The following is a 20326-nucleotide window of genomic DNA, read 5'->3' as shown; positions in this document are numbered from 1 at the left end:
AGTGATACTGCTGGGATGTTCTCTGATTTTCTTCCCAGGTAATTCAAATGTAAATTGACCATCGTCTTGTCAGATTCCACCAGTGTTAATGATTGACAATGCTCATGACCTTTATCCACAACTCGTATTTCACCTTTAATCAGAACACTTCAGAAGCATGACTCAGCAATAAAAGCAGCAACGTTCTCACACACCTCTGAAAAGGCCCCATCTTTAACACCAATTCTGCACAAAACACTGAAGAATGAACTGTAAACATATCATTTACCTGTTCAAGTCTACGTTTAGTCAGAGCTGTGAAAAAGCAATTACAATACATGGAATTTTAAAATATATTTTTATTTGACAGGTAGTCTGCATACCTGTACAGATAATTTACAATTAAATAGGCATATGATTTTCAAGTGTTTTTTTCTCCATTGTTTTCTTCATATTATCAAACTGGAAAGATTCAACAAAGGACTTCATACCACCAAAGTAAATATTTTAATATTAACAGCTTCATACATTTTCTTTTCAAAAACGAAAATATTCAATTTATATTGAAAATGTTTTATCCATTAGTCTGCAAGTGCACTTGTAACACTATTTGGCTTTAACTAAATTCTTTGTATTTAACAAAACGGAGTCTTTGTAGAGTTATTGATACGTGGAGTTGTTGGTTGTTAAGTTTTTTCAAACTGATTTAATTAGATCTGGTAGTGGCGATAGGTCTTGGTGCAGGGATTGTACAACAAATGGACTCATGGATAATAGAGATTATTTGACAATTAACCAATCAATTATTTAAAATGAGCCTAAATTGCTTGCTACCAAATGTTTTTTTTTTTTTTTTTAAATGGACACATTGGGAGCAAATAAAGGGAGGAGATTTTGAAGTTCTCTTCAGTAGTGCACAATAACGTCACTGCTTTAGTAGAATCCAGCAAGTAACTCGAGGGCCAAGATCAGACAGCAGCAGTGAACGAATACAGAGTATGGCTACAGTGCGGGAGAAAGCGGCGTCTTTGAATCTCATTGGAACTATGTACAGCCCAATGCATAACCCACCCAGGACATTAGGTAATTATTTTGTTTTATTGCATATGTGGATTGTTATCACATTGGAGCAAATTCACATTTGCGTTTTAACATATTTTTCCATCCTTGTATATTAATGGAAACTTGATTTTGATTTTCAACGTGCAGTAATACTAGTAGTAGTTTAAGTATGTTGTATTGCATGTACTCTGACAGGATAAATTATTATTTAATTTAGATGACGTTATGATTCAAGTTTAAGCAAATACGTGTTCAACCTTTGCAGCCGTTTGGAACTGCATTCCGTTTTGTAGTTAAAAATGTAAATAAGGCGTGGACCATGAATCACAGGCAGAGAAAACTCGGCACAATTGGCAAGGAGCCATTAAGTCTTTTTCCCATAGGCCTTTTAAGTGTACAGAGTACATGTCAGTACTATCGGCATACTCACCTGTTTGCTGTTTGCAAAACATGACAACGGACTAAGGCGCAGTGTACTACTGTAAGTAGGAATTACGTTGTGTATGACATTTAAAGGATATAATTGTCTCGCAAAATGTAACAAATAGTCGACAAATTGCTTTAAGGTATTGGACATTAAGTTGTATATGTGAAGAACAAAGTTTTTTGTTTTCTTTATTTTTTTTTTGGACAAACATCGCCAGGGTACAGTATTTCAATACGGTTTTACAGATAAACTCTCGCATGATATTCAACTTCTCTAAGGCACAGTATCTTCTTTTGTTTACATTTGTGGTATGAAGTTTAGTCTGTTAAAGTTAATAAAGTACAGTAATCCAAATGATTTTTTTAAAGAAGTGGAAAGTAGTTAGCTGAGTCGAAAGCTTGTTGGACAGATCTTAACAAAATCGACAAGTTACCTCGTATTAGTATTTCTTTAAACCTTGTTGTCCAAAGGGAAACTGGTACGTTTTTTTTAAAAAACTAATCTTTGCTAATCTGTTGGAATAGAACTGAATGGCTTCCCAAATTGTATATTGTTCTAGAACCGATCTCTAGTATGACAAATTTGATTTAATCTCGGTGCCATTAAAGCCCGTATGGTTTAAATTATTGTACTTGACAGTAATTTGTGCTCCTACTATCTGATTGTATTTGACATTCTTAACGTTTTTTGGCTTGAAATACGCCATTTGTGGGTGTACATCAGTAGTATAAAAATCTAACTTAATGTGACGAGATTGTATTTTCTACAGAGGAGGTGGTAGTAACTCCTGATAAGTATTTTTACTGGTTGCCATTGACCTGCAGGATATTAAAGTCTAAAGTACTAAGCAAACCAGAACTGTGTCTTCAGGCTAAGCAGCAAAGCTAGCTGGTTTGTGCAGGATTGAAATGTGTGGGGGGACATGTTCTGCATGAACACGTATCAACAGGGACGTGTTTGTTTCCAGGCGGTGTATACAGTGGCACAAATCGACTTGTGCATCCCAGTTTTATGGGTTAATCAGTCTTGTTGACCAAGGGACCTAATCGGTTTTAACCCTCTCCCCACCCCCCTCTGCTTCGGTAATTTAATGGAGGGAGCCAAAATGTTCAAATCTAACTCAAGATCTGTATATTCTATCATTTTATTAGCTTTAATAACTATCTAGTTTTGTGGAAAGTGAATCAGGAAGTGGACATTGTGCCTTTTAGTCGCAAGGATTTCGGGCATTAGATGAACTGTTCCGTCTTTTTTTATTTTTTTTATTTTTTTTATTTACACTGTGCACTTGGTATTGGTCGGTGTTTCCCTTGGCCAAAGCAATCCGGGGAGTAAGTTCCAGACAGTATTTACCCATCCCCTTCCTTCAACTACAGCATGAAGTTATTGGTACACCTCTTTTTAAATGCCATGTATAAACGCTGCATGTCTGAGCTGTAGACAAATCTGGTGTCTCAGACTTGTGGGGGTAGTACAGATTATAACGGAGTTTAAAACCCCAGATTGTGACAATGGCCAGCTGTCTGATGAAATCCTACATGTATCCTAATTGTGGTAATATGCATCTTTATTGTATTAACGTTTATTCAAGCAGGTTCTTAAAAAGTGGTCTTTTGTGGCAATAGAGCAAACCCTGTTCATTCTGACAAAGGCTATAGTAATAGAGTTGCTGTTATGAGATTGTCCTCTTAATTATAACTCCAAACCAGGTTCCCCCACCCCTCCCCTTTACTCTTTTAGAAAGCTGTTTCCATTCCTGATATGAAAACCACCTTTCTCAAGCAAAGACATTGATAAGAGTCCGCTTCTGTGTGCCCGTTTTCATTGCCAGTATTTGAGTCAATAGCGTCACAATGATATGTAAACACTGGTGCGTTGAACTGGCTCATATCAGTTTGTCCTTCGTGCATTGCCCTTGATTAGAATTGGTGCACTGTAGAAGGTTGCACGACTGCTCCAATCTCAGTTAAACTTCAGCAACTCAAAATATTTACTAATGTGAACTGTGTCAGGTTGAAACCTCTAGTCTAGGTCTTTTACAGTTATCGTTAACTATGCAAATCTAGACCAAAACGATCTCTCGGCTGAATTTGGTTAAGGAAGTATGGTAGAATGCTGTGCTTTGTGTTTGTCAGTGGTGCTGTATCAAGATGTGACCACTGGCTAAGTGTCGTTTTTTTTTTATGTAAGCATTGTTCACATACACTAGTTTCAGTTTGTGTAGTCCTATAAAGGGGCAGGGTTGAAGTGAAATTCGGAATTATGTTATCTTTACAAAGGGATTTCCATTGCTCCAACTGATCTCTTTTGTGGGTAACCAAACAAACAAAAAAAGTGTTCCATGAATAGGCCTAGCCTTCTTAAACTTGAATGTGAGCCACCCATTGATGTATTTAATATAAAACCTTCCCAAATGGAGGGTGGGTCTGGGTAATTAAGTCAGCATGTGCAGAGAGTGTCTCTGATGTGGAGTACAGCCCACCCTGTTGAATAACCAGAAGCAAAGTAGAAAAGAAGATTTAATCATTGAACTATAATATTGGGCTTTTTAAAATTAGAAATCCTTGATGTGCAAAAAGACACTTGAATTGCACTGATTTTATATACTGTTGGTGTATGGCTTTAACTAAGGCCTTAATTACGTTTTTGAAAGATGTTTTTACCATATTTTCATTTAAGATGTTGCTTTTCCAGTGGCAGAAACTCAAGCATGGCCACCTGTTTTAACTTTCTTCCCCTTTCTTTTACAGTAGATGCCGGCATGGAACAGAAACCGTTCAGAGCAACGTTTATATGGAGCAGTATTATCAATAACCTTCAGACTCGGGTGGTGGTCAAAAAAAGACGCCACAACTTGAAGTATCACCACGACTGCTTCGTTGGCTCAGACGCCGTGGATGTCATTCTGGCTCACCTCGTACAGAACAAGTTCTTTGGGGATGTGGAGATCCCTCGTGTAAAAGTGGTGCGTGTGTGTCAAGCCCTCATGGATTACAAGGTGTTTGAGGCTGTTGACACCAAGGTCTTTGGTAAAGACAAAAAACGGTCTGCATTTGAGGACAACAGTTGCAGCTTGTATCGATTTCTGAATTCGCCGAGCCAGACTGAGAGTGGTCAAGAATGTGGAAGCAGCTCTCCAGGTTATCAGAGAAGTGTATTCAGCCGGTCTTGTAGAAGGTTTGTATGCTTCATTTTGATTTAAGAACTTCCTCTCGCCATCTAGAGGCACTGACTTTCTAAAGTGTGATCATGCTATAGTAGAGAGCCACCAGTCTGTTGGCAAAACAGCCCTTCCCTGGATAATCTGGGTCTCGTAGGCATATTCCTTAACCTTCTATCTTGGTCTGCGATAAGCATACAGGTGTTTTGATTGCCATTCTTCAGGTAACCTGAGGGTAATTTATTTCCACTATTTACTAAACTAGTTGACATCCTAAATATCCTTGACGCTTGATTTACTACCGACTAATGAAGCATGCAACAAGCCTAGTGCGTCTTATCTTGTCTCTTTGAAAGTTTCTGCTGTGCCTGTTAAATCTCTGGAAATGTGAGTCACATCTTTTAGTATTAATCTAGTAAAATTTGCTTTTATATAATTGAGTGAATTTAATAACGGAATTTGCCATCAATGCTGAATTGTTACAATGTCATAAATTGATCATACTTTAATTGATTTAACAGAGAAGAAGAAACAGTAAATTCTGCCTCCACCCCTGTCAAAACGGACAAATCTTTAGAAGATCTACTTGACAACTTGAGTCTGAATCCTGTAAGCACGCCTACAATGAAAATAGGCTCGAGCCTGCCTCAGAAAGGTATGCCCTAAGTGGAAGTCTTCTGATGGATTTGTAACTGTAAATTGAATTCTAATAGACGTTGGTTTTATAATAGACGTTGGTTTTAACAGGATTAAGTGTAGGACAGTGGTTAAATTATTTAGATTTCCAAGTTCCTGTTGGCTTATCTTTCTAGTATCCTGTTAAGCTGTAAGTCTGTAAAGCCATTCAACAGACCGTGCATTGACATTGACATGGCAATGCTCTGAAAACGTTGGCTCTGACCTTTCTGCGTGCCACTGCATCTTATCTGCTGGCTGTAACTCTCTTGTACAGTTATTAATGAAGTGTGGCACGAACAAACAGTCCTGCGCCTGCTGCAGCTTGTGGAGCTTCCACTGCTTGATGTGCTGCTGGATGGAAGAGGGAGTGCCTCTCATCCGAAGAGTGTTGACAGTGATCCTGACCTGCTCTTCACCAGCAACTACCTAGACAGGGAGATCCTCAAGGCGTTCAGCGATTCCCAGTAAGCAGCAATTTTTTGAGGGTTTGGATGCCTGGTTTTTGCCTGCTGTCCTGTATGCATTAAGCATTTTTGACTTTTTTTTAGAAGTGGTAATCTGTGTTTGATTGCTGTATGTGTTCAGACTGCAGTTTTCACTCTACTTGCTGGATGTTAAATTGATTTGCAGCCTTCCCCTAATAGACATAGGTTATTTTATTTGCTTGTATTCTGTACTTATGTCTGGAATATGCAACTGTCTCAAAACCAATGACCTGCAAGCAAAGTTGCTGGCTAGAGTCATTTCTCTATAGTGCTGTTTTAAATATTCACACATCCTGATTTAATGTTCCTAAAGATTGGAGAACTAGTAAAGTTAATGAAGTGGATTGGTTCCAAAGTCGTGGTTTCCCCCCCAAAAAATGCATTGATCTATTCTGTGTATAACTAAAATGTTGACATGTCACCTTTTGTACCCCAGGGCTGATGACTGGCTGTCTGCGGCAGTGGATTGTCTCGAGTTCCTGCCGGACCAGACTGTGGTTGATGTGAGCAGAAACCTGCCAACGTGCCCTGAAGAGACAGAGAAATGCAAAAGACTTCTGTATGACACAGTTGTAAAATACTACAACCAAAACCGAGAACCTCTTCTTAGGAACCATTTCTTTGACATACATACTGGCATAACTGAGTTTCTTGGTAAGTGCAAGATCCTGTATCCTCCCCCACCCAACCGCTTTGTTTATAGATGTGTGGTCCTGTTTGGGCTGGTCTTGAGGTTCTCTTTTGTATTTCCTCCTGTTTAGTGAATGGTAAATTGGAGCAAGCTCTTGAAGCCGTACAGCTTTCCTTGAAGCTGCTGGATTCCCGAAGCAGAGAAGAGTTAAGGAGGTTGCTGTGCTTCATGGCTGTGGCGGCAGTGCCCACTGAATTCAGGCTTCAAAAAGATGCAAGTGCTCAAACTTTAGTAGCGACCTGTAGTAAAACACACTCCTTAAGTAAATCATCCACTGATTTAACAGTTTTGTAACTGCTTAACATGGTATGAGTGGCTGGGTTTGGATGAAGGGTGGGGGGGGGGGGGGGTTGACTTTGCTTTGGTCAACCCACCCCCCCACCCCCCCTTTCATCCAAGCCCAGCCTATCATACCATGTTAAGCAGTTACAAAATAACTGTTAAATCAGTTTGTGATCCTACTATCTGATTGTATTTAACATTCTTAATGTTTTGGCTTGAAATATGCCATTTGTGGGTGTACATCAGTAGTATAAAAATATAACTTAATGTGACGAGATTGTATTTTCTACAGAGGAGGTGGTAGGAACTCCTGATAAGTATTTTTATTGGTTGCCATTGACCTGCAGGATATTAAAGTCTAAAGTACTAAGCAAACCAGAACTGTGTCTTCAGGCTAAGCAGCAAAGCTAGCTGGTTTGTGCAGGATTGAATTGTGTGGGGGACATGTTCTGCATGAACACGTATCAACAGGGACGTGTTTGTTTCCAGGCGGTGTATACAGTGGCACAAATCGACTTGTGCATACCAGTTTTATGGGTTAATAAATATTTTTGACCAAGGGACCTAATTGATTTTAACCCCCTCCCCACCCCACTCGACTTTGGTAATTTAATGGAGGGAGCCAAAATGTTCAAGTCTAACTCTATCTGTATATTCTATCATTTATTAGCTTTAATAACTATTTCAGGCATTGGATGAACTGTTCGGTCTGTTTTTTTATTTTATTTACACTGTGCACTTGGTATTGGTCGGTGTTTCCCTTGGCCAAAGCAATCCGTGGAGTAAGTTCCAGACACAGTATTTACCCACCCCCCCCCTCCTTCAACTACAGCATGAAGTTATTGGTACACTTATTTTTAAATGCCATGTATAAACGCTGCATGTCTGAGCTGTAGACAAATCTGGTGTCTCAGACTTGTGGGGGTAGTACAGATTATAACGGAGTTTAAAACCCCAGATTGTGACAATGGCCAGCTGTCTGATGAAATCCTACATGTATCCTTATTGTGGTAATATGCATCTTTATTGTATTCACGTTTATTCAAGCAGGTTCTTAAAAGGTCATCTTTTTGTAGACTTTTGTGGCAATAGAGCAAACCCAAAGTAAAGTCAACCCCCCTTCTGGTCATGCTCTTCACATGCATCAGTTTTATGGGTGAGTGGAATCTAGGCAGTGTCTATTAACAGAACCATATATGGTTTTAGATTAAATACAAATGGAAGAGCTGCTTTTTGTCGCCTTATTTATTCTAGTAGCTGTCAAAGTAACTTTTTTTTTTATGGTTTATTTTCAGATTGAGAACAGGATGGCTGTTAAAAGGGCATTTACAAAAGCCATCGTCTGCCACAAGAGCCTAGCCAAGGGGAAGGTGGATCTTCTAGTGCTGTTCTTACTGGACAACCAAAAGGATGTGTTCAAGGTGAACTTTTCATTCTGTTAAATACGCAATTTCCCCTTTCAGGACTACTCCCCAATTATTATATATTGATTCCATGTGTTGTGCAACCTTTAATGTTTTTTTTTTGCAAAATGTTGGGCATGCTCGGAATCCTTTTAAAGAGGGACTTGCTGAATTGAAATAAATATATAATGCACTGTACTTGTGTTTTTTGAAGATAAGAATTGGTGTAGATAAAGGATTCCTGTAATGCATGGACTAAGGTTTACTGTACCAGAGTTACCTTAACTTTTGTTGTGTTAAAGCCAGGTTCTTGTATAAATTTGGCTCTGGTTTACATGAATGTCATTTAAGCAAGAATGTAACATTAGGTACTAATGTATAATCTGTCCTTGGTGTGAAATTGTTTTAAGTTATTCAAGGAAGGAGCTAGTACAATGCATACATTAGCCTTGCTTCAATTGATGGGATTTCCATAGTTTTATGAAGCATAGCTGGTCTAAGATTTAATTATTTTGTGTTCTTCCCTATGCAGATTCCAGGAGTCTTGCATAAGTTGGTTAGTGACAAGCTGGCGTATATTCTACGTGGGAGAGATCCGGATTTAGATACTGGTATTGTGGGATTAATATCCTATTTATTAAATTTAAATGAACTGTCATTGTATATACTTTGATAAGTAATTGATGGACTAATAATGGAGAGTTTCCTTTTTTTTTTTTTTTTTTTTTTTTCTATATTGGATAGATTACACTTAATATCTTGTATCTGTTTCAGGCTATACTTTCTGCCAGAGACTCTCCAGCCAGGAATGTTCAAGCACTGTACAGAAAACTACAAAGGATGAGCTTTGGACTTTGCTTCGAACAATCCATGAGAACCCAAAGCTTTCAACTAAAGAGAAGAAGCGATTACTTGGTCAATTTTATAAGAGTCACCCAGATGTGTTTATCCAGTATTTTGGAGACTGTGCCCACACTGTTTATACATGAGTGCAGTTGTTAAACCCTATAAATATTATTGCAGAAGATCATATTATAAATGTATACATCTTTTTATAGCATATATGTACATATGAATGTGTTTTTATACCCTTATCAAATTTTGAATAAAAAATTAAATGTCCAGGCTTTTATTTTTTATTTTTCTATATTTGGAACGCAGCTGTAATAGCAGTCCATAGACAATTCAGTCTCAAACTGTTTTATATATCGACACAAATGATACGAAATGGTTCAAATCTGGGTCACCTTCTCGGTTTCCATTTCATAAATGGGTAATCAGCATACTGTCCCATCCAACTTGCACAGTAGCCTTGGTAACTGATCATGAAGAAATGGGACACCATGAATGAATTTAGTGTAATAAAAACCATACACCATCTTTCAGACAAGGAATGTGTGTGGTAGGGTCTGCCAGTTTTGAGATTCATTTTAAAGGTCAGGAGGGCTGTGTTTCCTGCTCATATGAATACATGCTTTGTAGTGCCATTATTGTACAGCTGTCTGAACAGAGTCCCTTAGCTCAGTGTCTAAATTCCATATTGGGGAGGGGGATTAAACTTTTTTTTTTTTTTTTTTAAATGAATGACTGCCACACATATGTCCGAGTATCCATACAAGCAGATCTACTAGTGGACAATCTTTTGTTGTAATTCATGGCTTTCTAGAGTGACAAGACATTTTACCCCTTAACCAACTTTGACAGTTGGATTTGACCTTTTACATACAAATTCACATTTAATTTCTCAACACTTGTTATTTTAAATCTAAAGCGTTTTAATTTGCATTTTGGAAAATGTAGTCTAGTGAATTCAGTGCCCTATACACGGTGCTCTATAAATGGACGCACGCGGAAAGGCTGCAATAGAACTACAAATCCCAAGAAGCGCTGTTTTATTTGTAATTCTCATTTCCGTAAATAGAAATGGCTGCATCCTGAACTTGCAGAAGAGAGGGCGTTCCAATTTCATTCAATCTGACAACGTATTCTAGAAAAATCCTCATTGCACTCTTCGTTTGATTTTCAGTGTTTTCTCAATAGCTAAACACAAAGAGTATTTTGTTGCGTGTAACCCAAACATCTGTTCTTGGACTGACTATGTTGGTCGTTGCGTATTTGTTAAAATTCAATTGAGGGGAAGAAAAAAGGGACATACGCAGGTGAGTTAACTTCTAGCAATTTGTGATGTCATGTCAACAGTGATTTATTTTACATACCGATCGTTTTTTTTGTAGTGGGGACTATATTAATGTGCATGATGTCATACTGAATCAGCTGGAGCCAGGACTCGAGTCCTGAATTGTGTTGGTTCTCTTGCATGCAAACGCGTTAAAAAAAAAAAAAAAAAAAAGTACGATAATATAAAATAATAAGTATTCATTATTTAACTAGAACATAGTGCATTCCAACTAATTATTTTACTAGTGGGTTGTAATTAGCCTACACGAAAATTATAAAACATAATAGTTTATTATCAATAATTTGAACCTATGCTATATTTCGAATAGTACGATATATTTTTGTTTTAATAAAATGACAGGGGACGGTTATTGTAGTCCTGTGTTGGAGACATTATGTTTAATAAGGAGCGATGTTAACGACTGTAAACATCAGTTCGTCTCAACACTGGGCAACTCCTACTAGGCCCAACCAAATGGAGCTGCGTTGTTTGAGATTTACTGTAGACAGCAGAAGAGTATGCCAACGCATTTCACTTGTGACCTACATTAATTTTAGGGGATATCCAAGTTATTTCTCCACAAACAAAAACCAATGGAATTCAAAGTGAACAATGGACAACAGCGTTCTGTAGTATAATTACCTTTAAACATATATTTTTTATATAATAAATAATAAACTATTATTATTGTTACTCCTCACCAGGGATATATAGGTGAATAAAGCTTAAAGTTTTAAACAATAACTGTTTGATTGTGAGAAGACATGGTTAGGACATTCTGTAGCACAAGTTAATGAACATTACAGTGTAAAGAATGTGAGGATTTATGGAGAAACCTAACGGAAGCACATGCAAATACTTGCATCATCATAATAATAATAATAATAATAATAATGACACCCTGAAACAACATAACATCAGAAATGCAGAAATCAAAACATGATGGCCTTTGATTAGACATAATATTCCTTAAAGTTAAACAATAAAGAAGTATTAGCATACACAGAATGCAAAAGCTTATAAACCCAGTAGGGCTAGTCAGACTGTTCCTGCACAGCTGCATGCTTTTCCTTTCATGTACCCACTCCCTGCTCCAGAGGATTCATTTTAAACTGTAGACAAAGGCTAGCAGTACTGCACCAGGCATCAAACCCACACATTGGATTTGCACAGTATACTGAATAATGTGGCTTTCTGTAACGGTGGATTCAATGTAATAGCTCTGTTGTATCTTAGGAACATTCTTGCATCTAAAAAAGTGTATCCCTACGCCCTACAGCCAGTGTACAAATGTAAGTGGGACATTCAGACAGACAGGTAACTTACTGCATTCCGATATTGTATAAAGTGTTCTCTAAATATATGTGAAATGGATGAATGGATGGCTTCACCATATTTCCATTGCCAGTAAGATTTCCTTATGTCTAGGCTAGGGATGTGCTTCATTGGCTCTCTGGGAGAATTATTGAAAAGCATGTGACCACAACCTAACAAAGATTGGAAGAATAGTATAATAATGAGCATGTCCAAATATATATATATATAGTTAACTCTGACACTTTTAGATGTATCATGATACTAATACAAGATTTTCACCCACTGCGGACCTAAACACAGACCCTAAACATAGAGTAACATTTCTTTGGAAAAGTCATTCTATACAAATCGGTGTGTGGTATCCTTCTCTATGTAAACAAAACAAAACAATATATATATATACACACACACAACAAAAGACGTACTCAAGACTTGCTCATATGATGAGTGCTTTTAATAATAGTGTCTTTGTATTTCCAGCAGTATCTTCAGCTAGTTGTTTGAAGCTTGTCATACAGAGAAACATGCCACTGGGTTCGGATAAACCAGGCTCCAGTGAGGAGGACAAGTCGAGTGATTCCAGCGAGAGCAGAGACAGAGCTGACACTTCCGAGCAAGCGTTAGGAATTAGACAGCGCACCCCTAGCCCTCACCGAGGGAACACTCCACAGTGTAAGTCTGGAATCCCTTCTATTCTATATACAACACATTAGTCATTCGTTGGCCTGTGATCAGCTGGCGACCGTAGCAGATATAATATTTGCATTGTAACATAAAGTCGTTACAGTATAGTTTAATGTCAGATAAATCTGTACATCATTGTGAGCAAATGTCATATACAAAAGTGTTCTTTTTTTATTGTACCCGCTGAAGACAGTATGTGAAAGTACAAGTGTTCATATTTTAGGATGAAAACACATATAATCTTGATGAATATACAGGATCCAATTGTGTCCATATTCTTGTTGAAGTGCCCCACCCAAGCCACTATCCCTCATTCTTGTCATAGCCTACTCCCTAATGTCTGAGGCATTGGCAGTAAGAGATCTGCTGTAGTAAGCAGAAGTAAATCAATACCTATTAGTGCAAGAAGAGACCTATTAAATATTGCAGCCTTGAGAACAAGGACTGATGCCTTTAAATACTGGAAATGCTTCTTCAAGCTTCTGCGTTTGAAAAGGAGTGATGATTCCATTGGGGTAAAGGTATTAGACCAGAGACAGTTATGGGGATATTATGGGGGAAAAGGGGCACTGACAGCACCCATTTTACCACAGTGCATCTTCCCACAGCTAGTCCTAGATTTGTGTCAGTGGAAGAGCTGATGGAGACAGCTAAAGGAGTCTCTAACATGGCACTGGCCCATGAGATTGTGGTGAGTGGGGGATTCCAGCTGAAACCTTCTGACCCAGCTGAAGGCAGGTGAGACATGATCACGAAAGGACTGTCAGCCTAACACCCTTTCAATATAAACACACAGCACACAATGAGCCGGACATCCACAACTTAACAGCCTGTACTTTCGTGATTATACACCTTTTAAGAGATGGAGTGGCACATGACTGATCCGACATGGAAGATGTATATTAGGCTGCATCCACACTGGACAGAGCGACGCAAGCGAAGTCGTCGAATGTCATTCCACACCAGACGCGACTTGGAAATGATCCAAAAGTCTGGAAATAAATACATGGCCCCGCCCGTGCATTCCTATTGGATATACTAGAGATGGATAAAAGGTTTTTGATTAAAGGTTACCACCCTGATCTCCGGCAACTCCGTTGTAAAATGGTTGGACTTGTAAAATCTATAGATCAGAGTTTGGAGACTGCTGCACCTCATAAATGAACTTTTCGTCGTCCATGATAACTTGTTTTAAGGCATGACGTGTTTTGAGGCGTGTGCTTGACGTGTGTCAAGGGTGTTAACCTTGCTTCTGATTGGTCAGTTTCATTCCAGTCGCGCGACGAAAAAAAAAAATAGAAATAGGTTCTGTTTTAACAACGCGAAATTTTCTCAAAGCGACATCGCTCCCTGCTGGTGTGGATACTCCCATTTGACTGCAGTGACTTCTAAATTATTCGCTCACATCGCTCGCATCAAGTGTGGATACGGCTTAAATTGCTCAGAAAGCTGCATTTATCAGGCATTTATCTGAGCCTTTCATTAATCTCTAGAAGCTCTGCTAACTAGAAGCTCTGCTAACCGGAACCGGAAGCAACGTGATCAAGACTTAACGTGCGTGTCTGAAACCTTCCACTCCTGAATTAATACAATGTCCCAATCTTGCAAATCATATCTGCCGAACATCTGCCTTCTGATGGCAGCACAAAGAACATTCAGTTTAGTATTTGCCTGTATTTACATGCTTCATTTTGATATGATATGATGATACCTTCATCTTTCATTGTAATATTTTAGCATTCATTTATTTAGCTAAAATGTGAACGATGGGAAAGACTAAATCTTTCAACATTTTGATTCATAGTTTAGAAAAAAGAGTACAATCTATTGTGCACAAGGCATTCTGGGATTGCTTAGAAGCCCAGCTGGGGGAAGATCCTCCGACATATGACCATGCGATTAAACTGCTGGGAGAAATTAAAGAGGTACGTTTTTGTTTTTTTTTCAAACCTTCAAACCCTGATTTATGAACAAACAGCTCCAAAGGAAGTACATTATGAAAACAGGATGTTGCATTAGTGCATCAGAAAAAAAGTATATGGTAATCAAATCAGTCTCAGTCAATTTTCCTGCAAAGTATCACTGACTTCAAAAGCTAATTACCAGTGTTGGTGCTTTAAAAGCACCATTACTGTCAATTGTATGCACATGGTTTATATAATTCTGTGGGAAATGTATGTTAAAGTCACTGGACATTCACTGCTGTTAATGGGGTATTTTCAATTGATCTGAACAGATTGAATTACTGCAGTCTTTCTAATGATTACATTATGAGCCTTCCTGAGTTTGCTTTTTATAACCTCGGGCCCTTAATGAATTATTTAACCAGAGGTGGTGTTTAGGTCCAGACAGACAGCTATCAGATTGGGTTCATGTCAAAGATTCCCTCTTCTTCCTAGACTCTTCTGTCATTCCTACTGCCTGGCCACAGCAGACTGAGGAAACAGATTAACGAGGTTGTGGATCTGGATCTGATAAAGCAGGAGGCAGAGAACGGAGCGCTGGATATTAACAAAGTAGTGGAGTTTATTATCAGCATGATGGGGACGCTGTGCGCGCCGGCACGGGACGAGGAAATCAGGAAACTCCGGGACATCACAGCAATCGTTCCACTGTTCAAGTACGCTCAATGTAAAAATCTTCAAAAGCATGAGTTAGTTAAGAATTATATATATCATTACTGACGCGTTTGCAGGGTAATGCCTACTTTGGCCTTAGTGGCCAACTCCATTATCCAAGTGCATTTTAATGTCAAATTGAACTTGATTGTGGAAAGCTGTTTACCACGTGATTCAACAACATTTATTCTGCATCTTCCAGAGCCATTTTTTCAGTCCTGGATTTAATGAGGATTGATATGGCTAACTTTGCTGTAAGCAGCATTAGACCACATCTGATGCAGCAGTCTGTTGAATATGAGAGGACAAAATTCCAGGAATTCATTGAAAAACAACATAGTGAGTAATATATTTTGAGTCTTTCTTGCCAGTCCGAGGGGTGAGGGAGGTTACAAATGTACAACACAGACAGCTTTAGCATAATATTATTACCAAGTCTGCTACACACTACATGGTTATTTGCTTTCATACACACATTTCATTTTCTTATATCCTTCAGGGTCTTATTATATATTCTACCTCCTAACAGCACTTCCCACCATTGAAGATGATGCTTTAATATATCTTCCCCCATTGGCAGCGCTGCAAATAACAAATAAACAGCTGAAAAGCCTTACATATAGAATGTATACTTGTGTCCTCAGATATTAATAGCAATATTAATAAACATCACATTTGTTTTAATGGAAGCCTGTGTAATTTGAGAAGTACAACTTGTTCTGTATGAAGTAGTTCAGACGTCAGACAGTGAAAGACTTTTACAGTGCTGGCCTGCAGTGCTGCAGGCTCTCACTCACGCTATTGAGATGCATTGCAATGATAGTTACTAGAAGGTTTAAGGTAATCATTTCTCTGCAGATGCCTTGGATTTTACCCAAAGATGGCTAGAAGAATCAGCAAACAGTCTTGTAAACTCCGGAGCAGAGGCCACACTTGCCCCCGCTGGTGCAGCGGCCTCTGTTGGTCCTGCGTTCTGTCCTCTCACTGTGCACAACCATGCCTACATGAGTCTGCTCAGGTGGAACCACAGGCACACGCCTTTCCCTGAAGTAGGTATACCTTGAACTGCTGTCATTTTCTTCCAAAGTCTACAATTAATATGATCCTTGTCTATGCTAGCTGTACTTTTATGCAATGCAGAATCCACAAAACAAAAACCTGGAGAGAAAGTTGAGAATTAGGGTTGTCGATCACTGCTGTTGAACAGGCAATGTTATAGTTTATTTAAAAGGTTGTGCTGCAAACTGGCTGAAATGACACTGCTTTTTAGCTGAGGTTTGGATGAAAGGATGAAATGTGTAGATTTTATCAGGAAGTTCATGCTCAACCAGTTCTACATAATAAAGTATTGAGTGTCATAATAGGAGAAGTAACTTAATATTGGCATGATAGTTTTGAAAAACAACTGAATCATTATTTGGCATTTAAACACTTAAAACAATAGATGCATGTACAGTAGGTGACATACTTAGATTTTTAGTAAATGCTCTGTTTAATAAAAAAATCAGAAGACATGTGGCTCTCTTTCAGACTCTATTAATGGATCAAAGCCGCTTTGAAGAAATGCAGATGGCACTGGAACAGCTGACCATAGTAGCAGCAGTGCTGCTGATCACCTACAACGTCACTGGGGCTGCATTATCTGGCCTTCCAGGGTTTGCAGACAAACTGAAGAGGGTTGTGAAAGTTCTGCTGGCAGGCATGCACATTCCGTGAGTTGATTAAGTGGTCGAGCGACTTTGTTTTTTTTAATTGCATGTATAGTTTAGACTGAATAAGCTTTTGAGAATTAATATGTCTCTGCTTGGCATCAAGCCGTATCTGTAAACGTCTTCCTGTTTTGTGACCGCTACATCAGAGCCGTATATAGAGAGAGTCTGGCCAACCTTTGATCGGTGACCGGCGGCAGGTGATTGGTCAATCACTTTCACGTGACTTAAAATGGTGGTACAGGCACCATGTTGTTACCACTTTCTGCAGTTCTGTACATTCATTTACATGCTGTGAACTGCTTTAACCAGGCAGGAGAAAGTCTATTTACAGCTAAACTGTAAATAACATAGACAGTAGTACGCTAGTGTCTGTAGGCTAGTAAAAATGCTTGCTAATAATGAAATAAAAATGTCAAATGAATACACACATTACCTGTTGTAACTTATTACAACAAATAAATGTTGACTCTGTGAGCTACATGATGTTACAGTGCTCCCTAGTGGATGAAAAAAGAATTGCACACTTGCTTTTCCTTTTCAGGTGACACACATTTTCACTATTAGGTCAGTTCATATATATGTTTTTTTTTTTTTACAGCTCCTTCAATATGAGTGAAACCTTGGCTACTATTGGTGAAAAACTCTGTGTGGAGGTTAACAGCTGCTTGTCCCAGCATGGATTCACTCAACTTTCTGCTGACAAAGCTGCTGTTCTGAAAGGGCAGACCCAAGCAGTGATAAAACCAGATAACTCAATACGCAAACTCATAGGTAAACTCTCTTATCTAAAGTCTTTAAGATGTAGCTAAAACTCTTCTCAAGCTTTTGTTTGAATTCCCCAAGTAACTTTTGAATGCTTTAGTCAATAAAAATACCAAACAGTATTTTACAAGTTGCTTCTGCATTACCATACCTTATTCCATTGGATTGACATGTGGTCTGATTACTAATGAGAATGATTAGTCAGCTGCCCTGGTTATTTATAGAAAAGATACTTCAATCTTCATACACCTGAGATGAGGCAAAAGCACATTTAAATCATGCTTTTTGAATTGCAGTATGTATTAATCATTACCCAGTCCTATACAATGGAAAAATCAAGTTTATATAGCATGGGGTATGTATGGGGTGTGTACTATATCATACCTGTCAGTCAGTATATCTGTCCAAGTCATTTAGTGATAATGAATGTATTTTTCTTTTGTCAGATTCTCGCATACTGGCCTTCCTAATGTCTTACCTTGACTCAAGCCATCAGAAATCAATTCCAGTTGTCCCAGGTGGTCTTGCGCCAATTCAAAAAGAACTGGAGGAAATCGCTATCAAATTCAGCCGCCTTGTGAACTACAATAAGATGGTCTTTGCACCTCACTATGAGAAAATTCTTAAAGATATCCTCAGTAAGGACGAGTCTCATTCAATGGGAAAATCTGCAGGGCAAGGATAAATATTAGAACTGGGTCACTCGGTCTGCCAATCTAACAATTGGGTAATTTTCCGTTTCACAGTAGGACTAAAAGCAAATTAGACAAATGTTTCAACGAGAAGTCTTTGTCAAATTCCTTCTTGTTACAACAAAACCTTCCCATTGAAACAACGTTCGCCTCATTTTTGTTTTAGTACTCTTGTGCATTTTAGGATTGAGTACATTTTCAATTTGAAAACCCTGGGGATGAAACATTTTACCAACAATAGTTAGATTGTACTTGAAGTTATTGTCTGGGACCAGAGATCATTTCAACTAGTTATCCTAAACAACCATAAACTTAAACTGAACTGGAAAAAGCGCTTAGCATCTCCCTGGGACGTGCATTATACTGTTGAATAGGGTGTAATTGGGGCTTCTGTTTTTCGGTTTTTATCCATTTCATTTTTTGGTGCTAATTTTTTGCTATTTTCGAGTTTTATGTAAATCGTTTTTTTGGGGGCTTTTGCTTTTTATATACTGTATTTATTGTTTTCGGTTACTTTCCAAAATGCTTGGGCATTTTCTTTCTGTTACAATATGTATAGAAACTCGACAGTACTTGCACACTTAAGTTGTACATTCTGTCCTTTGCTGTTTTCCACAATGAAATCCTTTTGGTCACAGGCACATTCTTGTGGGGTTTTTGTGTGTCTAGGCATTTGTTTACATTTTGCAGATCTGTTTTATTCTATCTAACAGTAGTATAGCTTTAAATCCTGTGAACAAACCTAATTGTAATCTCTTTAAATCTCGCAAGCGGAGTCTCCAATATAAATGTAGGAATTTGCTGCCACTCAGTAGTTGGGGTGGATTTAAAGTATTCAGAACAAATCAATGATGGATACAAACAGAAAGGAGGGACATTGCCCAACTGCACTCAAACGTATATAGATTTTTTTTTTTTAAATAGGAAAGGCGTGAAGTCAACAGGAATTGAGTAACCATTTCCAGTGTTTTTCCAATGTTTATTGGCTATACTGATTTCATTTTTGGGGGGGGGGGGGGGGTGTTAAAACCGAAAATCAGAAGCCTTAGGCATGTTTTTTACATCCATTGCCTAAAAATAACACGCAGTCAGGTAGGCAAGATTAATATTTACCTAGTCCATGAAAAGCAACACCAACCTGTCACTCTGTTAATGACTTTGCTGTACCAATAGACTGTAAAATCAGTTGAACAGGGTTAGTAACTTAGTTTAGTACAAACCAGAATGTCTTTGATTGAATCAGGTTCAGTAACAATTCTGTGGGTATCCACAGCATTTTGCATGGCACCAATGGGGTTATGATTTAATCAAACGATTATGTTGTGTGAATAAGCCACCTGTTTTTTACTTTAGAAGATACTCCAGCTTAGTTATCGTATGGGGTTCTCTGCTGTGCCTCTACACATTAGTGCAGTGATGTTTGTTTTGAAAAGAACAGACTAAATGTGATGCCCTCCAAGGGCAATCCATCCATACAAGAAAGCTAGAACAATCTTTTAATTTGATTATCACATACGGCTTCAGCTTCTTTCGTTTACACCTACAGACTTGCATATTTATCTAAAATGAAATGTCAGTATATATATATAAAAAATTATTTAAAAAAAAAGATCAGAATGCATCACCCTTCCCCATCAGAAACAGTACCTCAATGGTAAATATGAAAACAGCATTTTGTTTTTCTGGCTGATTTTCATTTGTGTAAAAAAATGTTGCAAGTTCCAGAATCATCAGTGATAATTCACCGTTGGTGCATTATTCAAGTTTGGATTCATATGAATCACATTCTTTGCTATTTAAAATAAAATTAGTTTATTTGAAGTTGCGCTATTTATTCTAATTTTCTTTGGTCTCAAATGAGTTAATTGCAATTGTGTTTTATTCAGAAAATGTATTGAATATGTCTTAAGAATTATTAAATATGTTTTAAAATTATAGTAATTTTCAAAAGGTGTAGCATCGCTTTTCAAATTTATCTTAACATGGGCACTGTGTGTCATTTTATTTCTTCATTTGCACATACCAAGGTTGACCCAAGGTGCATAGAAAGTTTGATAGATTGCTCATCTACAATGTAGGTGGAGTGTGTGAACTGAGCATTTTTACTTCTTGCATAAGTAACTCCTAATGTGGCTTTGTTTAATTGTGGAAAAAAAAACAGCAGCTTTACACAAATAAAATACTACCAAACATAT

The 20326-nt window shown here is 38.0% G+C and overlaps 2 protein-coding genes across 5 annotated transcripts; both read left to right on the top strand.

Moving 5' to 3' along the window:
* The first annotated feature begins 838 nt into the window (after positions 1–838).
* LOC117432182 (DEP domain-containing protein 7-like) lies at positions 839–9289 on the top strand. 3 transcript variants are annotated; one of them, XM_034053717.2, is made up of 9 exons: positions 839–1062; positions 4222–4645; positions 5150–5283; positions 5581–5770; positions 6228–6445; positions 6553–6695; positions 8060–8185; positions 8700–8778; positions 8942–9289. In XM_034053717.2, the coding sequence occupies exons 1-9, from the start codon at positions 978–980 to the stop codon at positions 9154–9156; spliced, it is 1614 nt and encodes a 537-aa protein (XP_033909608.1). In that variant the 5' UTR covers positions 839–977; the 3' UTR covers positions 9157–9289. The 3 variants fall into 3 exon arrangements, with proteins under 3 accessions (XP_033909608.1, XP_033909607.1, XP_033909609.1); XM_034053716.2 differs by having other exon boundaries at positions 841–1062; positions 4219–4645; XM_034053718.3 differs by lacking the exon at positions 839–1062 and adding an exon at positions 1425–1522 and having other exon boundaries at positions 4219–4645.
* A 761-nt stretch (positions 9290–10050) lies between these two features.
* Positions 10051–20325, top strand: LOC117432076 (T-complex protein 11-like protein 1). Of its 2 annotated transcripts, none has more exons than XM_034053524.3 (10): positions 10051–10326; positions 12147–12335; positions 12956–13085; positions 14152–14272; positions 14747–14967; positions 15168–15304; positions 15824–16014; positions 16496–16677; positions 17276–17448; positions 17886–20325. In XM_034053524.3, the coding sequence occupies exons 2-10, from the start codon at positions 12188–12190 to the stop codon at positions 18122–18124; spliced, it is 1542 nt and encodes a 513-aa protein (XP_033909415.1). In that variant the 5' UTR covers positions 10051–10326; positions 12147–12187; the 3' UTR covers positions 18125–20325. The 2 variants fall into 2 exon arrangements, with proteins under 2 accessions (XP_033909415.1, XP_033909414.1); XM_034053523.3 differs by having other exon boundaries at positions 12144–12335.
* The last annotated feature ends 1 nt before the right edge of the window (position 20326 follows it).

The sequence above is a fragment of the Acipenser ruthenus genome, chromosome 27 (genome assembly GCF_902713425.1).
Source record: "Acipenser ruthenus chromosome 27, fAciRut3.2 maternal haplotype, whole genome shotgun sequence".
NCBI classification, from domain to species: Eukaryota; Metazoa; Chordata; class Actinopteri; order Acipenseriformes; family Acipenseridae; genus Acipenser; species Acipenser ruthenus.
The sequence above is the reverse complement of the archived record's forward strand: the minus strand, read 5'-3'. Positions and strand labels throughout refer to the sequence as shown.